The sequence below is a fragment of the Branchiostoma floridae genome, chromosome 4 (assembly GCF_000003815.2).
Source record: "Branchiostoma floridae strain S238N-H82 chromosome 4, Bfl_VNyyK, whole genome shotgun sequence".
NCBI lineage: Eukaryota > Metazoa > Chordata > Leptocardii > Amphioxiformes > Branchiostomatidae > Branchiostoma > Branchiostoma floridae.
This window is the reverse complement of record NC_049982.1, coordinates 26,386,590-26,410,190: the sequence shown is the minus strand read 5'-3', so window position 1 is coordinate 26,410,190 and position 23,601 is coordinate 26,386,590. Positions and strand designations below refer to the sequence as shown.

At 41.5% G+C, this 23,601-nt stretch overlaps 2 protein-coding genes across 2 annotated transcripts in view; one reads left to right on the top strand and one right to left on the bottom strand.

Moving 5' to 3' along the window:
- LOC118413695 (stAR-related lipid transfer protein 7, mitochondrial-like) overlaps positions 1-5,877 on the bottom strand; it is a 6,642-nt gene extending 765 nt beyond the window's left edge. Inside the window, exons 1-7 of the mRNA XM_035817224.1 lie at positions 5,329-5,877; positions 2,765-2,988; positions 2,503-2,552; positions 1,460-1,570; positions 954-1,036; positions 431-530; positions 6-95 (exon numbers count right to left, since the gene is read on the bottom strand). Of these exons, the coding sequence (XP_035673117.1) occupies positions 6-95; positions 431-530; positions 954-1,036; positions 1,460-1,570; positions 2,503-2,552; positions 2,765-2,988; positions 5,329-5,762 (1,092 nt within the window). The 5' untranslated portion in view covers positions 5,763-5,877. The remainder of the gene's footprint in view (positions 1-5; positions 96-430; positions 531-953; positions 1,037-1,459; positions 1,571-2,502; positions 2,553-2,764; positions 2,989-5,328) is intronic.
- Positions 5,878-6,162: 285 nt separating this feature from the next.
- The window catches only part of LOC118413532 (cilia- and flagella-associated protein 43-like), a gene marked incomplete in the record, with an annotated part of 29,634 nt that continues 12,195 nt past the window's right edge, over positions 6,163-23,601 (top strand). The window contains 23 exon segments of the mRNA XM_035817055.1: positions 6,163-6,473; positions 7,417-7,670; positions 7,941-8,040; positions 8,601-8,771; positions 9,241-9,502; positions 9,937-10,069; positions 10,517-10,680; positions 11,125-11,256; positions 11,770-11,886; positions 12,250-12,330; positions 12,753-12,901; positions 13,417-13,520; positions 13,759-13,917; positions 14,428-14,609; positions 16,154-16,303; positions 16,818-16,948; positions 17,583-17,769; positions 18,190-18,294; positions 18,820-18,897; positions 19,469-19,594; positions 19,712-19,816; positions 20,197-20,313; positions 22,808-23,025. Coding sequence (XP_035672948.1) covers positions 6,445-6,473; positions 7,417-7,670; positions 7,941-8,040; positions 8,601-8,771; positions 9,241-9,502; positions 9,937-10,069; positions 10,517-10,680; positions 11,125-11,256; positions 11,770-11,886; positions 12,250-12,330; positions 12,753-12,901; positions 13,417-13,520; positions 13,759-13,917; positions 14,428-14,609; positions 16,154-16,303; positions 16,818-16,948; positions 17,583-17,769; positions 18,190-18,294; positions 18,820-18,897; positions 19,469-19,594; positions 19,712-19,816; positions 20,197-20,313; positions 22,808-23,025 — 3,254 coding nt within the window.

The window sequence follows — 23,601 nt, the reverse complement described above, 5'->3', positions numbered from 1 at the left end:
TAAACTGACATACAGAGCTGGCATCCAGTTGAGAGATAGGATGGGAAGTAGGCCTTGGGGTCATCGTTGTAGGTCAGGATGTAGTCAAACCCATCCTGTACACAGAGAGGATACAAAAATATAATTTTTCTAGTACATGTGATCTCAGTGGTAGTCAGAGATACTTTGCTTTTACTAGTGAGCCAACAAGTACTGTAGTTTAACAATGTAAAACTGAAATGCATCAGGATACTGGTATTGTCAACATCATATTGTAAATATACAGATATAGTAGGTAGATGTATAGGTAGGTACAATTACAATCAAAAGCGCAATTTATACTATAGTGCACCAGAAATGAGAGCAATTGTGAAAAACGTGACAGTAAAAGAAACAACATTTTACACTTCTGTACAGCAACAAATAGATCTATGTCCATCTAAAAACTGACCTCATCAAATGTTCTGTGTGGCTTGATGACCATGTTAGAACTGTAGGTGCCCACACGGACGTACTGGTCACCTTCTGGACAGTCTGGGTGCTCCACCGATCTGGGTGAGAGTTTAAGGGAGGGAGGAACAACATTGTGAACATTTAACTACAGTTTTTGTAGGTGTATGATAATGACCAAGGTACAAGGTACAAGGATAATGCAACTGATAGAATAAAATGCATGCATAAAAGATAAAACTGTTTGAAACTTTCCACTAAAGGCTGAGCGACCCCAGAAAAAGCAAAGATTTGACAGATCCATTCATTTCATGGATAAAGAACAATTCTTTTAATGTTCTGTGTGTTTTGTTCAAGCATACGTTCACATCTTTCACCATATTCCAATAAAAAAATCAAATTCAAATCTGATTCTGGACGCTGTACGGTCCCTTAGCAATTGACATCTAGTGGAAGGCGAATAAAAAAATTGAAATCATCTTGCTGCAATGTTATCCTTTTTGTTAATTCCAGACAATCCTTACCTGGATGCCAGAACGATGATGTTTGCATCAGTGTCCACTTTGTGTCGTCTCAGATAGACATACTCTCGACTGTACATCGGGTACTGTGGGGAGGGAGGGGGGCAGACTGGTCTTAATCAATGATTTCAAACAAGAGACAACAATAACTACACTCATATAACAGTCATGAAGGCTTGCTGTTTTCTACACAGGTGTATTTTGATAAACACACATGTAATCTTTCAGTTGAGTTTAACCCCAGCTTGGGTGTGACTTGTAGACTAAGTATATTGTAGAGCTTACAGATGTGCCAAAAATGGTCTACAGTACACTACACACATGATAATTGCAACATATCCTTATCCTTTAGTACTTATTTCAACCATTTCTTTTCATCGCCAATGTTGCTTCAGCATATGATCCCACAAACTTTAAGCAGATCTTCACATGAGTGACCTCATTGTAAAATGACACCCCTCCCCACCTAACATAAGTTATTATTAAACAAAAGGAAAGCCAAATCTTACAGGATAGTGCATGACCCAGTGGACGACCTCTGACCCATCATCATCATCCCTGTCAATCACCTCCAGCTTCACCACCAGCTTGTCCCACTCCTTCCTGTAGTTCAGGTCCAGCTGTAGGGAGGGGGGGCAGTAACATTAGTATCTGTTTGTACATGTATCTATATAGCTGGTATGACCAACCAACCACCCTTCTGTATATTACACCAGCTTCAAAAACTCATTGTGGCAGCAGCTGGTTGTATTAAACTGAACAACCTGTCATGCCTAACTTTTGTAGCCTGGGTACCATCCAGGTAGTAGTTTGCTCCTATGTTTGCTTCTGCTACCCGCCTGGAAACCTGCGCATTCAAACTTTTGGTGGTGATGTGAGTTAATGAACAAATTAATGAATGGGTTCTAGAGCACTCATTTGATGACAACAGGCCCCCCTGCCCTTCGCGTGTTAGAATGCCTGTTCGAACTAGCTCTTGAGCCCATTCCTTTATTCGCTCATGTGTAGGGACCAATCAGCGCCCTCGTCCAAAATTTGGACGATTTCCGACGTTAACGTGGTCAAGGATCCCAGACGGAACAGCAGATAAGCAACTGTATATGGTGTATGATAAATGTCAGAGCTAGAAGCGTCTGTATATAGTGTATAATAAACGCCGGAGCGTACCCAGGCTATAACCTTTGCACATCTGACAGCAAAAGCTGCACACATTTACTTGTTGGTATCAAGTTCTACAACACAAAATGCATTGGACATAACAAACCAAAAACATGTAACTGACATCAGAAAAAAGTAAAAAAGGCATTCTTTACTCTGTTAGTTTTATTCCATCTGAAATTTAGATTCAAAGAACAAATATAAATGGTTTATTGAGTACATGTAGTTCAAAGTCTTTTCAAACAATGAATCAAATTGATTTCTCACTGTCAAAAATTAGAACCAAAAGGCAAGGGTTCAAGTCTGAAAATTTAAACACCTGAGATATCAAAAATGATGCCTAGTGCCCTTCTGAGAAAACAATAACTAAAAGGATGAGATACATCAGCCTCACCTGAACATTGAAGAAGGTTCTAGCCGAGATATCATGGAAGGTTCCATATACTGCAGGGAAGATGCGTTGTTGGTTAAGTATAAATATATGCGAGTTAAAAAAAACTGACAAGTTAAATAGTGTAAAATTGTTTCGTGGTAGTATCACTAAATGTAGTAGAAGAGAAAAAGGAGGTTTTTCCATTGTTCTAAATTCTCTAGCTGCTTATTCTTAGACAAAAGAAGTTATTGATATTGATATTGAACACCAGAAAATCCCTGACCTTTGTACTGGTAGAGACTGCTGCCCTGCATGGGCTGTCTCCACACCTTCAGGTCGGTCCTGTCAATCACCCTCTCCCAGCTGTTCAGGAAGGAGGAACAGCTGATCTCCTGCTGTTCACTGCTGTTCCTGCTGTCCACCTCTGTGCTGGCCTGGCGACTGCTGTTTCTGTTGTTGGCAGTGTTCTTTGTCATTCTCTGGACATCCCACATGTCTTGGATGTAACTATAATCGGAAAAACAAAATGTACGTAGAGTGAATTCAAGGTAGCTCAGCGTTCTAGCTAGCATAGTTTGAGTGTAGGGCCACCTTAGCTGTGACTTGGACCCCCTATGCTATGTATGCTGTGATTTGGGCCCCTGTGCTGTTTTAAAACTAGAATAGGGCAGGATAGAGATGTTTTTTTTGTTTTTTTTTACCATGGAACTCTATGACCCTTTAGATTTATGTTTCATTTTAGAACAAGGCTATAACATGGTGGAAACTTTACTTCTGGGGGTTATCAATTTTGAAATTTCCACGGGTATGATGACGGACCTCCTACTGTTACCATACCTCAGTTAGATGCACTCCATCAAGGCTTGTACCATGCAAATTATAGTGAGAACCCTGTAGCTACATAAATTTGTAATATGACATGTACATGGCTGGTGGCACAGCTGGACCAGACAGCTGGTACCAGTACTGGGGTAAACCAACTCGGCCAAGGTCACAAAGTTCGTCGAGGTACATGTACTAACAGTTTACAGTGCAATGGTTTAGGGTGGGTACATACACATGCAGCTAAAAGAGGCAGAGGCATGTGCCTGCCCTTTAGTGTACACGTGTACCTAAATTACATCCCTGCACTCTGGTTACACATGTCTATCCACAAAAGCAGGAGGGCAAGGTGACTGAAGCGATATCACAGTCATGTGAGTGGCTTGTGGACACTGGTATTCCTGTATGGGTCAGACTTTTTACCGGAAAACAGAGGAAAACACAGTTAAACACCGGAAAACACATGAAGGAGTGTATAATCTACTGAAATACAGTATGTTTTGATGAGTAAACATGACAGGTCGCTATGTTTCGCCACAGAATAATCTACATATGGCCCTGGAATGAAGAAATAGTCAGAAAATGCATGAGACGACGGGCCGGACCGCCGCCACCCGGCGGCCATGTTTGTTTTCATTGCAGAATACATGTTAGTTTAGCGGGGTCTGATACTTTCACAACAAGACAGCTGATACCTACCGAACTTCAGTGCAAAAATCTGTTATATATTGGCATAAATATAATATATATGAATTTACTCGGATTGTGATAAGAATCTGTTTTCTGTATTTCTTGCTTCTTCTAGCCGTCAACGTTGCACAATCAGCACGTCCAGTCCGCCGAGTGGCGGCGGCTGTCCGGCCCGTCGTCTCATGCATTTTCTGACTATTTCTTCATTCCAGGGCCATATGTAGATTATTCTGTGGCAAAACATAGCGATCTGTCATGTTTACTCATCAAAACATACTGTATTTCAGTAGATTATACACTCCTTCGTGTGTTTTCCGGTGTTTAACTGTGTTTTCCTCTGTTTTCCGGTAAAAAGGCTGACCGTTCCTGTATTTCCAAACCTAGCCAAGCACCGGTATGGTATACCATTTTTTCTTGTTGGACTGTTTGAAAAAAAAAAGGACCTGGTAGAAATCAGTGGACTGGATTTTGGACCTATTAGAAAATGAACAGATTATATCAGCAGGTGTTCACCTGTTACTGGGCTTAGCGGTCCAATAAAATTATAAGAGCAAGCTGGTAAGAGTAAGCTTAATACTTTTGTAGTATTTCTAGAAAATTTCCACAGTCAACCTTGGTCTCAAGAGTACCACTTTCAGTCTGCACGCAACAATTTTTTAACCTCCTTGCTGCACCCAAATTTTCAGTCCCCATGTCAAAGTCCGGACCTGGATCTGATCCTCTGGACCTAAACCAGACCTGTATCTGAATTTTATGTACCAATACCCACCCTTAGTGTGTTGTGTTCTTAGTCAGTGCAGAGGTTTGACACTGAGGCTATTGCCTCAAGTCGCCATACACTGGCCAGCCAAATTTATGTCACCATCCAAAATGATGTAGTTACAAATAAATAAACAACTTTTTACATAGCTTATAATTTTCTGGACATCCTGTTTATACCTGCATAATTTGTAACCGGACAAATTTTTGTGTCAATGGTATGATTATGTATTTCATTTCCTTCTGGGTGAGATGCCACAAAAGTTTCAAAGCTACGTACTGTAAATGCAGTGAGAAAATGGACCGTTCAGTGTTTTTTTAACTTACCGATTTGTACAAGCAATTTGGCAGACAGAAAACAGTACAAGAATTTTTGAGGCAGTTATATGTTTGCAATGAAGAGCTATGACTGGGGTCATAAATTTTTTTGGCAAAAAACGCAAACATAATTTCAACCACCGCAACAATTTTAACATCAACAGTAAGCTGCATGCCTGAAGCGTAGCATGGTAAATTATCCTAAGATACCTATGCCCCTTTCAAACTCTTGAAGACAAACATGTGTCTTATCCTCACCAGTCTAACTCCTGGTCGGTGATCCTTTCCTTGTCCCAGGCGAAGCACACTGCTCCGAACATCACGTACCAACGGTGGCTTCTCTCCGACTTTGCGCCCAACCTCCGACCAAACCTAGACACCATAAAGTTCACCGTCTTGTCGTTATAAATGTCCCTGTACAGGCTCCACACTTGCCCCATCCTGCGGATTCTCTGAGCGGCGTAAACGTTGAACTGCTGGGCGAGAAACCTGCCTATGGAGACCACACTGTCGTGTAGACTAGGGAAGAAAAACTTGTACGCCATGGACCGCCATGATGGTTGTTCCAGACGACATCCCGATTTTGTCGCGAGCTCTCGCCGAAAAGCTTGCGCAAGGAGACCCTTGTTCTCGCGGATATAGTTCACTAGAGGCACCCGCCTTGTGTAGAGGAAGGGGCTGCAGCCAGCCATGGTCGAAACTGACCACAAGAAGTCCTAAAAGTTTCCCAATGTCACAGAACCTTGTCCCTTGTGTAGGTCATGACATGCTGTCCGTCGCATGTGGATAGTGTTTTAGGTAGTAGCTGTTTATAGTACAAATATCAGTGCCTTACTTTTCTGACATAAAAATATAGAATATAAGTCTAATTTTGGGAGCTGAATAATACTTAGTTTTTTTATTGTAATTTTCATTGAAGTTTTATATTATTAGTATTAAAATGATAAAATATATTCAGGTTTGAATACAGTTATCCTGACATTTTAAGTAGGCATAGACATAGAATTCTTTCAACAGCTAAATTTTTGATTTGATTACATCACTATCATGATACGTAACTAACGTTAATTTTGATAAGTTATCTAATCATAGATGTGATAATGGTAAGGAAATCAAATGTTATCTGATAGACAAAAGTCTTTTGATAGTCTGTATTATTTGGAAATCTAGCAAAATGCAAACAATTAATTTGCATAAATGGGAAACCATCCTGCCATCTCGCGCATGCGCATTGGTCTCCATAGTAACGCTCGGTAAATCTGGAGCCCTCCCTCTGGAAATGTTGTGGAACGTCGTGCAAAACTGCTGAAATAAACTCGGATTTGGGACGTTTCTGGATTTTAAGAGGCGATTCCTGCTCTTCTTACTGGAGACATGGATGCTGCAGGAACTCTCGAGTTACAGTGAGTATTGTTTGTAACGATTTAAACGCTTGAAAAAAGTATTTTCCACACAGAAGAAGAAGAAGTTTGCTGAACTTAGATGCAACATCTGTGATTGTTTATGTGGGGGAGGGGGGCAGAGAAATTGTCACTTCAAATTTTGGATCAGTCTTTTTTTTTTTAGACATACATTGATGAGGTATGTTTAGAATAGCAACATACCGCCCTCTTGTATAATTCTTTATCACTGTGGATTGTAATAATCAAAACAAAAAGTCATAAGACAAAAATTAGTAGACTGACTGTATTTTTTATGTCCGTTACAAATATTGTTTTTGCTTTGCTTCTTTCTCTTCCTCTTCTTCTTCTCCAAGCCTGGACCAGACGACTGGTTACTGGTTAAGGAGCAGACATGACCTTATGTAGCAAGTGGCAGGACAGAACTGAAGGGGCTGGTCAAAGCGTGTGGATGTATTTGAATACGAATAAACTGCGTGTTTGCCTCGAGACCGAGAGGTCTTGAGTTTGAATCCGGCTGCCATGTCACCGATCTTGTGCCCTTGGGAAAGGCACTTTACATGACTTTCTTTACTTTATCCAGAGAATGAAAAATGGGTACCTACTAAGCTTCAGCTAGGGCCGTCCCTCGGAAAGGACGTTAAATGGAGGTCCCATTTATGGGGAGAGCCATACCCCGTGCATGTTAAAGAACCCCCACATGTGCGATGGAACAAACCATTCTGTCTGGAGTTGGTGATTCACTACAAATCACCCGGATGGAAGCCTGGCAAACCTCCGTTCAATGTCAATTTGAATTACCGACTCTTCCGTAGATGGCTATTAATGGAAGAGCAGAACAGAACATTGCTTTAACACTATCTAGAACATGTGAAGGTAAACATTATAATATTTACTTGTAAATCTTTAACTTTCTAGATACTTAAATGTGTTGATAATTTTTCAGGTGGGCACAAGGCTACAATGGTACCTCAGCACAGTACATTGATGCCAAGACCCTGGTCCATGCCTGCGGCAGCACTGTCAAGTTCATTGACACGGAATCCAAGCAGGAGACGGTGTTCCCCACCCCTGGGGAAGGGGTCGGCCCTCTTGCGGTCAACAGCAACTTTGGCGTCTTCGGGTTTAGCGAGCTGTGTCCTCAGCCGAGAATCTTTGTGTACCAGTACCCAGGCTTCTTACAACAGGCTGTCTTGAAAGGTACTCAAATCATATACTATAGTTTATATGTCTATAACCAAATCTATTTCATTGCCATTTTTCCTGCAAAGGAAAACCAATTGAGCTATTTGTGATTTTGACTCATTCAGTAAAGTTTGCATGAAATATGAACAAGTATAAGCTTGAAAGAGTTGTGTATTATATATGTAAACACTCTGTAGAATTACATACCTCAGAGTATCAGACTCACAACTTTATTTAAATCAAAAGTTTTTATTTGTTTTGTGAATATTTGTAATTTATTTACAGATGGAAAGGGTGCCCAGCTGGAGTACCTGTCCATCAGCTTCTCTGCTGGCTACCACCTGGCCACTTACTCAGGAGTGCCTGACCATTCTGTCGCTGTGTGGTCAGTATAGTCTTGTATTCATGTGAGACAAACTTGGTGAAACCACATGTCTCAAGTATGAGTGTCTTATCCTAGCATAGCAAGATGATATGGTACAATCTATATATGTTTGATAATTTTGTCTACCTTCCAAATGTTGCAAGTATGAAGTTCCTGTCATTTGTCAGGTACACATATATCACTTTAATTTGTATTAGAGCATTTTGCCTTTGAGGACCTTCTTGCATAATTGATCTTTTGGTGACCTATTAATCTATTTGTGTTCTTCTTTTGCAAAGCAGCATGTGTTACATTTTTGAAATTACTATTGCAGAATGTAGCAGAATAATATATCTATCAACAATCTTTCTCTTTTACCAAGTGTGTTTGCAAGTCCTGTCATAGAATGCAAGATGTCCAAATTTAACATGCAAATTACTAGTAGTCCTAATTTGCATGATTACAATCTAATTATGCCATACCTTGGCAGTGATAATGTTTGATGCAGGCATTTTTGATTGAAGCAGCTAAATGATGATGATGATGATAATGACAAATGTTTGTACCTCTCGTTGTTTTAGGAACTGGCATAACGGCACCATTCTGTGCAGCCAGTCGGTGTCGCACCCCCCTCCCCAGGCCAGCCTCACTGTCAGCCCGACCAACTGGAGACAGCTGTGTCTGCTGGGAGAGAAGCACCTGTCTGTGTGGCAGGTGGAACAGTGCAACAAAACATTCCTTCTCCGCTCAACGTAAGCAGCAAGTCGCTATCTGTCTGTTCTGCTTCTTTTTACCTAAAAACTTGATATGTTATTTTTTTTGTATGTCCTATACATGGCTTATAAGACATATTCCCATACAAAGCTTTCATCCTAAAAGGCCCCTGCAATACCGAAAAAAGCTGGTAGGGAGTCCAAAATTTCAATGCCTCTTTTTCCCACATGGCTAACAGCAAATGGTCTCTTACAAAGTTTCCATCTAAAAAGGCCCCTGCAGTACCACAGAAAGCTGGTAGGGGTTCAAACCTGGTCTGCTTTTCCCCGAAATCAAAAACTATCTACCACTGAAAAATCATGTTCAGAACATGAGGTTCAAAAACTGTGAATTCTGCTGCAGTACCATAACAAGCTACCAGGGGGCACATTTAACCTTTATTTCTTTTTCGTATTTCATACATGACACATTTATTCATCAGAATGCATTCTAAATATGCTTCTTTAGGAAGGTGAACCTCCCAGCAGAAGATGGCACCCTCCCCGAGCGCGAGAACCTGAACGAGGCTCCCATCCACCGGCCGATCCACATCACGGGCGCCAACACGGAGATCAAGATGACGCGCGCCGCCATCGCGGGAGTGGTGGGTGAGAACGCTGAGAACCTAGACGTGGGCGAGGACGTGAAGCGGAGAGTGAAGCTGGTGTCTCAGTGCTGGAGCCCCGGGGGGGACATCTACGTAGGGTGTGCTGGGGGACAGCTCATGAAGGTACTCACGACTTCTTATAGTCAATAGAGATTAGTGGAAAGTTAAGTACAATTCTGCCAGTTATGATGACAGTGGAGACTCCATCAACAGAGATTGTCATCAGGATCTTTGCTAGTACAGTCGATTGGTGACCCACTCATGTAAGCAGGCCCCATGCTCGTTTCATGAGTTTACAATCATGATGAGTTTGATACCATAGGAAAGGGAATCACACAAGCTTTCAATTGATAATATTATATATAATACATTGATGCAGAAACATCAGAAATATGATCAACCAAAGTTGATATGCGAAACTTTTTGTGCCGAGTTTAGTAGTTGGCTATAAGTGCTATGTCCTTAAAGCGGCAAAGATGGCTGCTGTGTGTCAATGTTATCCTATACATAGAATAAAATTAGTCCATGGTAACAGCATTATGCCTCATGTTTTTCAGATTGAAGCTGACACACACAAAGTAAAGATCCTGCTGAAGCCAGAGATGGGCCTCCTGTCGCGGGAGTCAAGCGCCATCCTCCCTCAGGCTGCTGGGTCACTGGAGGACCTGCACAGGGGAACGTCGCTCACAGGTTAGCCTACAGAGATGGCAGACTTCACTCCCGTCCTGACCTTTCCGGTCACACAGAACAAGTGCTAAATTGGTACCCCTAACGACATGTGTCGGTTTTGCTTTGAGTCATTCTGCCTGTCCACAACATTGGATCAAATCCAAAACCAGTGACTTCCAATTCCCCAAGTATCCTATTACACCATCTCCACCATTAGATATCCTCTGATCATGTCCAAGCAAACTTTTCTGAGTTTGATTTTACAAATATTTTGTCAGCTAATGCTGATGATTTTAAAGACTTATGATTAGTGAGTAACTTTGCAGATCAACTCCCAACCACAAATGATCTCCCAACCACAAACTCCCAGACACAAATTAAAGGTTGGGAGGCCATGATGAGCTTTGTATGACAGTTGCTTTATAAGTAATCCCACACTTACCCTGCACTACTGGTGTATTTCATCAGAGGGCATCCCAGAAGAACCAGCAGCTGAGGAAAGCCAACAACAAGAGAAAGTAGAGGAAACCAAGCTGGAGAGAGGTGACTCCGTGTTCCTCCCCGAGGGTCTGCGTGAAGGGAGTTTAAACTGTATAACACTGCACAAGAACGGCCTGTATGCAGGAGGGGAGGTAAGCCTTGACATAATCCACTGGTAGATGTGAAAAGTTCAGGTCCTTATGTAACATCTTCCTTCTCATTGGTCAAACACCTAATTACCATGCTGTCATTGGTTGAACTGCTAATTGTGATGGACCATCAGGATCAGTCTACAGATGGACACTCATGTCCATCAATGCATTTATCAAACCAGACTGAGTCTAATTTGAGTTGTGGAAGTTGATATTTAGGAGCAGTCACTTGTACAGATTTGACTTTATCAACTACAGATTTGACTGTATAAGCCAATACCTTAACCCTTCTGATTGCCAATCATGCAGTCACTCTCTCATTGGTCAAACTGCTTACTGCCATTTTCTCATTGGTTGAGCAGCTAATTATAATTGACAGTCAGAATCAGGCTATTAGCTCAATATCTTAATGACACTTTCTGATATCTTTCTTTGTTCCGTCAGGACGGCACCCTACGACTGATCAGCCTGGCCTCCAAAGACGGGCACCTGTCTGACGTGTACAAGGGTTCCAGTCCCATCACCTCGCTGGGCTTCTCCGCTGACTACCAGCACCTGGCTGTGGGCACATCAAGGGTCAGGAGTCATCTCACACTCTCAGCTTCCTATAGAAATATGAAATCTATATATAGTTTGTAGACGTTTTGGATGCAATTTCAAGTGATAGTTACTGTAACAGTTATGTTAAAACTGCCTGACTGAGTGTTCAGTTTGTACAACAGTTACTATGAATAAACACTCATGTAGTCTAATTCCTCACAGAGGGACCGTAGTTATGTAATAATTGTATGCTTCAGTTTTTGCCCAAGTGTACGAAAATGGTATGATCCCAAAAGTTCGTCACAGTTTTGAAGCTTCACTTTTTAACCTCCTCTCTGCAGCCATACCCCATAGCCAATACTAATTTGTTGCCCAAAAGGCTACTTTAGTAGGGAGATGGTTAAAAGAGTCTCATGCCCCTGAAGTCATAAATGAGAATGTGGAGTATACCCGATTCCTAATCCAAATCATGAGTGCAAAACAAAACTAATCTGCTCCCTGTCTGGTTATTTTATTTTTTATTCATTGTCATCTTTTTCCTATCTGTAGGGCTCCGTACACATCTATGACCCAGGTGCCCCCGGATCTGTGGCGGACCTTCTTGACGTCCATTTTGGGAACATGGTTGGCCTGGCTCCCCTCGGACCTGGCACCAAGCACTGTGTGGTCAGTATCAAGACAATTCAGTGGCATGTCATTATTGGGGCCAACATGCCCTTTTGTGTAGAATATATTCAGTCATTTTGATTCCAAGTAATTTGTAGTCGGACCGCTGAAATTTATTGTCATTGTTGCATTCTACGTTTGGCATAATTGTTGCCTGAATTTAGAGTAAAGCAAAGCCAATCTGCTGAATTAATGGGATATGTAGCTGCTGCCTTTCTGAATTTAGCATAGAGCACTGACCACATCCCCCATACAGACCCCATGATAATAAATGTTCTCCTCAGACAGTCCTGATTTGTCAATTTAGACAGTTGTTGGTTGCTTTGTTTTTTTCCCTAAAGATATTTTTTATGCCCCCTGTAGACATGCCGTGAGGATGGTGAAGTACAGGTGTGGTCAGTTGAAGAACCCAGCCTGGTGACCTGTATACCTGTAGGCGTGCAGGTAAGGTGCTACATGGACTTAGTGATACAGTATAGATTTAGGCCACAGCAAATGATGACAAGACTCTAAATCTAAAGCGAGAGTGCAAATTGAAAACAAAATGGGGGCTGAGAAAGAATGAGATGCCTTTAACCTTTTGACAAAAGAGGCCATGAATGTTGTAACAGGAATTGAAGTTGCAAAACAAGTCTTTCATTCCTGTATTTTAGAAGTGCAGAAAATGGCACTTAGTCTAGCATATGGTAGTGTAGTATTGCCACAACTAGCTACCATGCTATTGCCATATATCATTTCTGCCACAGCTACTCTGAAGGCTACCACACTAGTGTCACTAGTCTACCATTGTGACACTAAGTCTAGTCACAATCATGACACTAACATTGGGAATCCATCTTTAAAGGGATATAATTCTTATGTTCCAGGCCACTAGCCTGGTGTGCAGCCCCTCCACAGAGGTAGCAGCAGTGGGAACCAAGTCTGGACATGTGTACTTTGTGGACCTGTCCAACCTACAGAGCCCCCGCATCATCTACAGACACCACATGCACCAGGGACCGGTACTGCACCTCATGTAAGTCTGTGTGATATGGCATACCTGGACAGTGATAATGTTTCATACGGGTGATCTAGACTTATCTGTATTAAACACTCACTCTCACTCACTATTTGGTTTAGCGTCTGTTGTTCCCTGTCTTGCAAGGGTTGGACGTTTCGTCAAGTCGTCTTGGTCTGATTGCTGTTCTCCATCGCTTCTGTCAAGGGGGTTAGCTTTTTGCAAGACTGCAATTTTCTTAAATCTTCATTAAACTACATTTCATATCATACCCCATTTACGTCCGATATCAGTGTTCTGACGGGTACAACCCGTACTTCAATTCAGACGATTGGAACTTGCTTGTGTCTGTCACTGTTCAAAATTGTCAAACGGTTTGCCTGGTGCTTTTGTTCGAATTGGCAAATTGTTGACGCGAGGTGCATTGATTTTATGAACTTGAGTTTGCTCGGGTTGGCATGATATGATTAAGATACAGCACGTACAGCAAATAGGTCATGGAAAGGTCCTGACTGTGTTACATCTCTTTGCAGGCATGACAGGGAAGGAAAAGTGCTGGTGACAGGTTCAGACGATGGATATGTGTTCGTCATGGACCCTCGACCATCAACAGAGTTCAAAATCCTGGGCTACATAGGTATGTTTCTTACACATTTTTTTTACATTTACTGTAAATCTTAAAATGTTTGTGATATTCACAAGCTGACCTCTCAATTGTTAATATGAATTTTATAATGTTTTACTGTGGTAAAGAATTCTTTCAACTGCAAACTTTAAAAAATCAGGGCTAAAGCCTCCTTTTCTCTTGTACTGCAAAATAAAACCAAATGCAAAAGTAAATGAAGTTACTGTAATCTTATTGCATTTTTCCACAGCTGTCGCAGGAGAAATCACCAGCGTGTCTGTGCTGAACGAGGGGAACTCTGGGTCAGGAGTCAAGGTTGCGGTCACCTCCGACCCCTCCCCTCAGGCTCGTCCGCAAGCGCCTGCGACCCAGCTGGTCAAGTTTGACCTGTCAGATGCTGTGCTGAAAGGTAAAGTCAATCATGACAATTCTACTTGTTGATAACATCATTTAGTTTATAACATCAACAGTACAGTCAAATCAGTTGGACACAAGTGATCTACTTGGTAACGTGTGTAGTCCATTGGGAAAAAGCTGTAAGTTTGAACCCAAGCTGTGTTGCTTTCCTGACATGCACGCTACTGAAAAGAGTTTCAGTTCTTAGGACAAAAAGAGCTTAAGGGGAATTTTTGTCTGGAACAAGGAACCTACATACATGTTTGTTGTACATATCTGTCTTCTTTGTTTGTCACAACCAGCAAAAGAGTAGCTCAACAGTTCATTGAGTCCCTTTGAGCTAAAAAAAAGTCTTTCACTTCCATTTGGTCAAAGATTTGTTTCCTACTTTTAACTGCACTGTGACCAAGTTCACTTGTCAACATTAACATTATGTTTCTTCATATTGTTCAAAACCTTGAACGCTGGAAGACTATGCAATAAGGCTATGCAATAAAGCAATAATCATAACATCCCTCTGCAGATCCCACCAGTGTCCACGGTAGCACCAGATGTGACTTTACAGACGAGGGAGTTCAGAAGCAGACGTGGAATCTGTCCGTGCCTTGTTATGGAGCCTGCCTGGCGCCGGGGGGACTTCTGTATGCACTAGCGCACAACAACAAGAGGATGCAGAGGTTTAACCTGGCACAGACTAAGGGAGAGGTGAGTGGTGCAGGATATATTATATGATATAGACTGGGTGCCAGACTGTTTCCAGGACCTACACAGGCCAGCTTCTTGGCTCCAGGTTCAACTTGCCCCCAAGAAAAATTTTGGACCTAGTGGGACCGCGTAGTGCAGTGGGACCGTGTTCGCCCCGTGACCGAGAGGTTGCGGGTTCGAATCCGCCTGCCGTGTTACCGATCTTGTGCCCTTGGGAAAGGCACTTTACACGGCTTTCCTCACTATACTCAGGTGAAAATGAGTACCTAGCTTCAGCTCACGGTGATTTACATCATTCACCCGGACGGGAGACCTGGCGCATATGAAAGGGTATGCCACCCCGTAAGGGGCGGTATAACCCCGTCGTGTGCAAACATGTGCGAACATGTGCGATCACGTCGACCGATTATGTATGTTCGTCTGTATCTCTGTGGATCTGCCGCTACCAGCCCAAAGCTGCCTAGGCAGATCCGTGTAATGAGTTGTATCATTGTCAATAAATAAAAATAAAAAAGAAGATAAATAAAAAAAAGAAAAATTTTACCACAAAATATTTGGAGTGAGACCCTTAAATTTTTGATATCAGTGTTCAGGGCTCGAAATTCATTTTTGGGATTAGGTGCACTGGCGCACCCAGCTTAAAAAATTGAGTGCACCAAAACAATTTTGGGTGCACCACTTTAAGTAGATTTAAGTAGAATGTAAAAAAAAACACCTAAGAACAAAACTTAGTTACAAGCTATCAATTTCTTACACAAGTAACATGACAGACATCTTTATTATCTTTCTAACACTTAGATGTCAAGAATATGATGTATACTAGTACACTTGATATCTTTCCATATATAAACCTAAGAAAATATTTAGGTGCACCCTGTGCACCCACTGAAAAAAAATTGGGTGCACAGTTCCTATTTTGGGTGCACCTGGGTGCACATGCACCCAGTATTTCCAGCCCTGGTGTTTGTGGTGAACATGTTTGAATCATTATGCGAAAGCCTGTAGGATACAAGTGGAAGCCCATGGAATACTATAAAATACAGATTCGGAACACTCATATCAAATGTTATCATGGCTAATAGGTATGATAGAAATTGTATTTGAGCAAAGTCTAAAAGCACATGTCAAAGACATTACCTGTAACGTATGGTAACATTATATAATTATAAAATTTAATACAAAAGCTATTCGAGTTACTGGATAAGCTTATAACACTTGCTCATTTGTTTGTTACATTGTATTGCTAAGTATTACCTGGTAAACTTCCTATTGTCGTAACACTCCAGGTTTGTTGTGAGTAATGCAAACTGCATATCCGGACAGGTTTTACTCGATCTACTCACACCGGGAAGGACCGCTACTGGTCCTTTTTTTGATAAGTGCAGTAGGTTCTTTGACATGCTCCAGGTGGAGTTATAGCTCTCCTCAAACACGGGACCTCCATTTAACATCCTATCCAAAGGACTGTGCTTGAGTAACATAATGTATTGAGTATCTCATTACCTTCATCAATGTATAATATACACCTTGTCGTGTTATTCCAGGATGAGGAGAATAACCACACACTCCACCCTGATGAAGAGTACCTGAGTCATCAGCTGCCCGGGGGTACTGTGCTGCTGACCACCCACCAGCAGTGGCTGGCCTCCTGCTCGCCTGATGGCAGGGTGGCCGTCAGGACACTACAGCAGATCGTGAGTACTTGTCTGCAAACATATTGTGGTTATCTGAGTATAACTATCTAGATTTAGAATTTCCAATGATGTCTAGATTCAGATTTAATTTTCCAATGATTTGGCCAGGATCCTCATGTTTTGATAAAAATAAAAGAAATTGTTAGATTTATTCAAAAACACATTCAGACTTTTTGCTGACCAGAATCTTTTCAATCCTAAGATGTATTGCCTTTATCTTGAGATATTTCAAACAATGCTTTAAACAAATCTTAGGATTAGAAAATCTTAGGAAGCTTTGAAAAGATCTTTTAAAATCTCAAGATTCTTTGAACAAATCACAAAAAAAAAGCTCTCTAGATATGTTAAAACATCTCAAGATACTTCTCCAGATGCCTAAAGACCCCAAAATGCTTTTAAAAGGTCTCAAGAGACTTCAAGTTGAAAATGGTTTAAAAGATCTTAAAATGCTTGACGTGTACAATAGTCTTCCATATCAGTCAAGCATTACCATTGCCGGTGTGTATGCCTACAGGAACGGTGGAACGAGGTGGTGGCCCACAGTTTTGCCACAGGAGGTGTGAGGTGGATGAGGTTCAGCACAGACATGCAGTACCTCTTCACTATCGGCAGGAAGGACGGCACGCTCTCCTGCTACAAGTGGAAGTAAGTATCTCATCATGCTTTTACTTGCTTTTGACTTTGAAGTCTTTTGCAATGTTTTAACAACAGTTCTGAACCTGAGCATGTTCTTCAAAATGTGAGCATTCTTGCTAAAGATAAATGAACCACAAACTGGAATACCTGAATTTGTTGTATTCAGAATGGGGACAATTACTAAGTGATAGTTATACTGCTTTGAATCAAATTCCCTGGAGCTGTAGGCCGGGGTTCAATCCTAGTGTTGGCCCCAACATGAAAATGTTGTAAGGGATTGCATTCATCATTTCGTATGGTGATGTAAAGCCGGCGACCCAGTGTATGCTACAATTTAGCGTTGGTCGCAGGTGCCAAACCTCTACACATGAAAGAAGTCCCCAATACTGTCACACCTATACGTAATAGAGGGGACTGTAGCTTAAAACAATGTAACACTGGAGCTGTAGCAATAGATAAGGTGACATGATAGTATCTTGCTTCATCTCAACTGAGGATGACATTAGAGAAGAGGAAGACATGTTTGTGTGATTGCACTATTTTCTCCATGGTTCTATTTGTTCTTGACTAATTTTCAACCTCAGTCTGTATATGTCTCTCTTTCCCAACATACATGCTAATTATGTATTGTCCCTGTATAAAGTTTTAGCCCAGCTGGCAAGGCAGAGGCCAGTGAAGCCATGGAGTTTGCTCGCGGCCACAACACCAAGATGCATAGCCTGCGCCGACTGGAGGGGGCGTCGGCCGCAACCATGCCGGAATGGTCCATGGTGAAAACGGTCTCCCACACGGACTCCAGGCCTAACTCTGCCACCCAGCAGGAAGATAAGGTACTGCAGAAGGCACATATTTTGTTTAATGATTAACGATAGAGACAACATTTTGTAATGATGTAAAGATAGGTGGCAGCATGGCCTTCACTATATAGTCATGTACATGCAGATATGCAAAGTAATGCAATTAGTAATAACAAAACAACTATTTGTCAGTCATGCAGCCACATTCTCATTGGTCATTAAATGCTAATTGCCATTCTGTCATTGGTTAAACTGCTAGTTGTAATGGACTGTGTCAGGATCAGTCTATTGAAAAATGGTCATGGTACAATTTGCATGTTCTACTCTCTCTTTGGTCAAACTGTTAATTGCTATTCTCCCATTGGTTGAACTGCTAATTGTGATAGAAAGTCAGAATCAGTGTATTGAAGAATGGTTGCTTGGTTGAACATGATTGTCATGTACTCCACACAGTTGAGGAGTCGTAAGGAGGAGGCCATGTCCAAGGACGAGATCTTCACCACCCCCACCCCGACTCCGGCATCCGACGCCACCTGGCTGGAGACCAAGATACAGCAGGTACTGTAAACGCACTTATTTCTGTGGTAGAATAACAAAGGAGGTTTTTGCAGTGTTTTAAGTTTGCTGTCTATGGTACAGATGGAATTTATTTGGAAATGCGTATATGCAGTGGAGATGTCACTGGAAGTAAAACTGTTACAATGAAGACAAATATGCCCAAAAGCAGTTACTGGATATGATTATGGAATTTTTTCCAGTTGCTTGATCAAGTAACTGCTTTTTGGCATATCTTATTACCTGGATCTTCATTGATGTATTATAAAAACAAAACCGCAAACATTTCAAGATTTGCAGCAACATCGGATCCATTCAGTCACATAGTAAATTTTCACCTTTGACATCTAGAATCAATATTTGATGCAGCACACATTAGCATGACTGTGTCTCAGTATGTACAAAAAGCAGCTCACAAAAAGAGGGAATAAACTTTGTGTAAATTTCTTATGCTGTTGAGGCTATATGTTTTCACAATGGAATATTTTTCAGTCTCATCAAAAGTAACATTGTGCTCTTTTTCTCCAGGCCATTCGTTTGGAGAGTCAGCAGTTCTCTGAGCTGAAGAAGGATCTCAGGTCTCAGATCAGGGACATGCGCAGGACTGTAAGTGCACTCAGAACTCATATCCTGCAACTCAATGTCATTCTGTCCCATCTTCAGTTTTTCTACTGCTATTTATGAGTTTTCGTCACATTACACATGTTCATTGATCACTTCCTGCCACGTTATGAATGTGATTGGCAAATGGTAAATGATGACAGTAAAAAAACAGACTGGCCATAAACAATACCTCCCTGTGAATCAGTAGCCTCTTCCTTTGACCCTATGACCTAGAATGTCTGTCAGCTAGGTTGATGATTGACATATTTTACCAAGTATGAACTCCACTTCCTGTCATTCCTGCAACTCTTCCTATCACTGGTGTGGTGAGATGTACCTATTATATGTAGCATATGGAAATATAAGAGTGTCCAGACCACTGCATCAGCAGAATACAGTGGACTACTACTACTACTATGGAAATATCTGCTGAAACACAGACAATTGTGCAAGGAAATGAAAATCATGATGATGGTTAACATGAATATGTATCGATAAATAAGAAATCATACTTGATTAATAAGAAATAAAACCAAATTGTCAAAACCAATTCATTGAGTGTGTTTTATCTTAGATCCACTCCATGATGGCGGAGAATGCAGAGCGGCCTGACATAGAGAAGCTGGACAGGTCAGAGTTCAACCTGGACACGGCGGAACAGAAGAGGATGCAAGCCACCGCTGATGACAGGGTTGCCGCTGTAAGTTTCTGTAAATTCGTTTCATTTTGCAAAATTATGGATTTACTTGGTGGTAGGAGGGAAAGGGAAGTTTACAGTGTTTAGAATTTATTATGTTGTTTTTTTTCCGTTCCACAGCTGCGGGAAGAACTGGAGTTCAAGATGCTGGCCCTGCAGTACCTCCGCGACCTCATCAAGAGGGAATGCTGGGATTCCATGAAGGTCAAAGGTCGCAATGTACTGGTAAGCAAGCTTCACATTGCAGGATTTACATGTAAATTAATCTAATCTGTTCAGTAGCAAATGTTGAAACTTAGAATTGATGGCAAGTAAAAGAAGATGTTGAATTGACTTGTTTTTGATGAAGGTTTTGGAATGGGTGCATTGGATTATTCCATTTAATATAACAACTGACACAACAGGGTACCCTGTTCCAGCATTTGACCACGCATGACAAAGACTTTGTCAATAACAGTTTTAACGTAGATTTCAGATCTTACCAATAATGCAAGAGCAGGCTGGCTATGATTATCGGTAAATCAAAATAGCTCGCTTTGCCGCATGAAAAAAGGCCAACAGCCTTTTCTGGATTGTTGATAAAGATGTTTTCTTTGACCTGGCAGGCATTCCACACCAGCACTGATGTGAGCAACTACCCGCTCAGAGAACGGACTAAACAGGAGATGGATGAAGTAGCTCGGGTCACCAGAATTAGGAAGATAGAAAATGCAGAGCTTGCGGTAGGTACACTATAGTTCCTTTTAAGACCAATGCATGTAATAGATATTCTTTCCTTTGTGCTTAACACCATCCATGCACAGGTGAACACACCTATCCTTGGTGCTGAATGATATCCACAAACGGGCAAACACACCTGTCCTTGGTGCTGAACACCACCCACACACAGGCAAACACACCTGTCCTTGGTGCTGAACACCTTCCACACACAGGTTAACACACCTGTCCTTGGTGCTGAACACCTTCCACACACAGGTAAACACAAGTCCTTGGTGCTGAATACCATCCACACACAGGCAAACACACCTGTCCTTGGTGCTGAACACCTTCCACACACAGGTAAACACACCTGTCCTTGGTGCTGAACACCTTCCACACACAGGCAAACACACCTGTCCTTGGTGCTGAACACCACCCACACACAGGCAAACACACCTGTCCTTGGTGCTGAACACCTTCCACACACAGGTAAACACACCTGTCCTTGGTGCTGAACACCTTCCACACACAGGTAAACACACCTGTCCTTGGTGCTGAACACCTTCCACACACAGGCAAACACACCTGTCCTTGGTGCTGAACACCATCTGCACACAGGCAAACATGTCAGTTCTTGGTAATGAACACCATCTGCATAGAGGTAAGCACCCCTGTCCTTAGTGCTGGAGATTATTTGCAAATCGGTAAACACATCTGTCCCTGGTGCTGAACACCACCCACACATGGGCAATCACACCCATCCTTTGTGGTGTTTAACTCCATCCACACATATAAAAATGAACTCCATCCTTGCACTTGTAAACATGCCTGTCCTTGGTGCTGAATACTATCCACTTACATACAAGTACACCTGTCCAAGGTCACCATCAACACACAGGCAAATATGTCAGTTTTTTGTAATGAACACCATCTGCATAAAGGAAAACACCTATGTCCTTGGCACTGAACACCATCTGTCCAAAGGCAAACATGTCTGTCCTTTGTGTTCACATAATCAAACAAAGTTCACCCTGATGCTGAACACCATCTGCACATAGGCAAAAGCACCAATACTTTTCCCAAAGTCAAAGTTAACAAATCTCTGATCCCACTGTCTCTATAGACTTTATTTAAGTTTAGAGTATTGTATATTATAACAATAAGAAAACAATTTAGAAGTTTTGGGTACAATGTTGTATAACCCAAGTGATTTCTACCCTACATGCTGACCTCAGGCTTGGAAGGAAATCAGCAAAAATGAAGCAGCATTTGCTGTGTCCAGGACCCCCGGACCCGACGATCAATTCTCTGATGATGCTAGTGTCATATCAGATTTTGACATCAATGTATGGGGCCTTGCCCTATGTCCTTATCTTGTATTCTGCTTGCATTTGGTGGTAACGGTGTATAAGGGTGCAAGGATTGAACAAACCTAGATATGCTGCAGTCAATGTAAAGGTCAACAGGGGGCATTAAAGTACATTTGAAGTGGAATTTGTAATGGCCAGAGGCTTTTATATTCATGTTATTGCACCAATATCAGAAGCTGTCTGTCAAAATCTATGAAAATGGATGATTTGTGGAAAAAATGTACTTTTGCCCTCTTATTCTACTGTACTATACACCACTGCAGTTTACATTGACGCATGCATATTTCTGGGTAAATGTTGTCCAACTGGTGGTAATGTTAACAATAATGTGATGGTGTGAAATTAAATGCTGCATGAACATCAAAGGTGACAAGGTGTATTTTATAACTTTCCAACTCACATCAAAGTTGCAGTAACATTATATTAAGACGTAGTATTTCTGTAACTTAGTGTAAGGTAATGCTACATATGGGAGCACACACCGTATTAAGGATATTGTAACACACTTTGTTTATGTCACCAATGAAGAAGCGCTGCAGCTGCACTGACAGATTGCATTTTCACATATTACTGTCTGGAAAAGAGCACTTTTATCGGACTTGAAAAAAAATGCCCTAGACGCTTGTTGTGCTATCACGTCTGAAATTTATTTTATTTTTGATTACTGTGTTGACCAGTCTAAATCTGGTAGGAACATGCCACCAACTATTACAAAAAAACTGCAAGAAGAAACTAAGAAAACCAAGTTCATGTGCTTTTGGAGTGGTTTTGTTTTCAAGTAGGAAAGGAAAAGGGAGGTTTTTGCAATGTTTTGAAATTCGCCATTGGAACAATTCAAGCTGTAGTATTTAGTAAATGCAAATTTGCAGTTCAGGAAATTGTGGTGGAAAGGTCACCGTGAAATTTTCAATATTTACAGTTTTAAGACGTTTGCTAAGACAGCCAGATAGAAGGAGTGCAATACAACAGAACAGGGAAACTCTGGTAGCCTTGGTATAAGGTTTCCGGAAAAGGAGAAGTGGCCTACCTACTGAGGTAAACCAACCTACCTTTAGCCTAGCCTGCCTTTTCCGGAAACCTTGATGTGACCATCAATTAAAACACAGGATATTGGGCTGGTGATCATTTTGCCGTTTTTGCCCCTCAGGCCCGTAAGGAAGTCGTCGAATTGACGACCAAGGCGAGCACGGGTCCGAAGACGAGCCAGGAGGAGGAACTGTTGGATGATGAGGAGGGAGCGGAGGGGAAGGAGGCCCCGTCTGTCACAGGCAGTCTGGCAGTGGACTATGGAGGGGACAACGAGTACTACTACAGCCAGTTTGACCTCCACACCAGGGAACAGAAAATCAACCAGATTGTACTGCTAAAGGTACGGTAACAAAGATGGGGTTTTATGTCATGTTATTTGATGCTGAAACCAGCACTAGCATAGGCATGTCTCACCACAGAGTGGCAAGAAGTGAAGAACAAAAGGTGACAGGAAGAAGTGTTCAGTGTCAGTAGAATTAGTCATTTATCTACCTTGACAGACATTCCAGGTTATGGGGTCAATAGAAGAGGCTACTAATTCATAGGGAGGTACTGTTTTTGATCTGTGTTTTCACAGTGTATTCACATGCTAGTCATTTTCACTGTAGAGTGGCAATATGTGATCAATGGATACATTAATTGTTAATCAAAACCAAAATTTGCATATATACTCAATAGGCTACAACTAAACAAGCTGCACAAGAAAATCTTAATGTTTTATGGAGATATGAGATCTAGTTCTTGAATGAAATAAACAGTGGCGGAAAGAAAAGAGAAATTTTGTCATTTCTTATGTCTCAGAGTAACTTTATAAATCTGTAAAAGTACAGAGTATGATGTTAAAATTTGAAGTAGCTTGAATGCCTCTTTGTGTATATACCTTGGAACCTAAGGGACGGAATATAAATCGAT